This window comes from Aotus nancymaae, unplaced genomic scaffold (genome assembly GCF_030222135.1).
Source record: "Aotus nancymaae isolate 86718 unplaced genomic scaffold, 86718_ANA_hifiasm-v0.15.2.pri h1tg000117l, whole genome shotgun sequence".
NCBI lineage: Eukaryota > Metazoa > Chordata > Mammalia > Primates > Aotidae > Aotus > Aotus nancymaae.
In genome coordinates, this window is record NW_026988532.1 from 3,347,162 (window position 1) to 3,348,391 (window position 1,230).

At 39.2% G+C, this 1,230-nt stretch overlaps 1 protein-coding gene across 1 annotated transcript; it reads right to left on the bottom strand.

Annotated features, from left to right (window-relative positions):
- Nucleotides 1–370: 370 nt before the first annotated feature.
- Nucleotides 371–919, bottom strand: LOC105726783 (large ribosomal subunit protein eL24). Its single transcript, XM_012466326.2, is given in 2 exon segments — nucleotides 371–658; nucleotides 660–919. Coding segments are annotated over 2 exon segments (474 nt in total). The 5' UTR covers nucleotides 885–919; the 3' UTR covers nucleotides 371–409.
- Between the last annotated feature and the right edge of the window lie 311 nt (nucleotides 920–1,230).

Genomic DNA, 1,230 nt, shown 5'->3' on the forward strand with positions numbered 1-1,230 from the left:
GGCTACCTGAAGCTAGTAATTAGAGACATTTCCAAAAATGCCACAAAAATGGCAAAGGAGTGGAAGTCTTGGGAGTCAGAAAATTGAAGGATAAATATAGAAGGTTTACATGGTATTGCAAATTAGACATGTTCCCAGAGGAAACAGTGTTTCAGTTTCTGTCACCAACTGCATGACAACATTTGATTGGGTAGTGTCAAGATTGACAGTCAAATGTTTGGCAATTGACAAACAGAAGTGAGATTACTATGTTTTCTGTATATATCTGTGACTTAATAAGAGATATAAGTAAGAATTGTTAATTTAAAAAGAAAATAAATCATTGTGCTTTTAGTGAGGAAGATTTTTATTTTATTTTATTTTTTTAGAGTTATAATCCAATCTTTATTTAAAAATCTAATCTGCCAGCTTAGCGTTTTCCACCAACTCGGGGAGCTGAAACTTTCACAGGCTTCACAATCTTTTGCTTAGGTGCTGCCTTTGTAGGTGCCTTAGCAGCAGCCATTGCAGTCTTTTTAGATGCTTGCTTAGCCTTTTTTGCTTCCTTGGCAGCCCTGATAGCTTGTTCTCGTTGAGCCTTTCTAACTTCAGGTTTCTGATTCCTCTTGGCCATTATATCAGCAAGAGATGCACCAGTAATGGCCCTCTGGAATTTGCTCGGCGCGGCGCGTTCTTTTCTTTTGAATTTCTTCCGACTGTCCTTTTTTGTGCTTTCTTCTGTAGAGGACAGTCCAGTTTATCTGCCGAGGATTCCTCTTGGAAAGGAACGCCGACTCGCATTTTGCATTAAGAAACTGGAAAACCTTCCCGTCAGTCCTGGCGTAGCGCCTCCCGTGTCCGGGGTAGATCTTGTAACCACTGAAACTGCACAGCTCGACCTTCATGGCGGGGGCTCCACAAGAGGAGAAAAGATGGCGAAGAGAAGACGGAAGATGATTTTGATTAATTTGGGAAACTTAAGATGTTGCTAGTAAAAAATTAGGGAACATCTTAACATAGAGCTATGAGAGTAGAAAACTAGGGAATCAGCTTAAATGTATCCAGGAAGTATAACAGAGTGTGTTCTGATGAGTGGTGAGGAAGAAGGATTTAAATGTGGATAAAAATTGGAGGTGAATAGAAGTTTGAATAAGTAATAGAGTACTGAAGGTAAATGAAATGGAAAAAATATGATAATTAAGGTTTGAACACATGAGTTTCCAGGAAGTGATTTTCAGTGGTTAGCTGGAT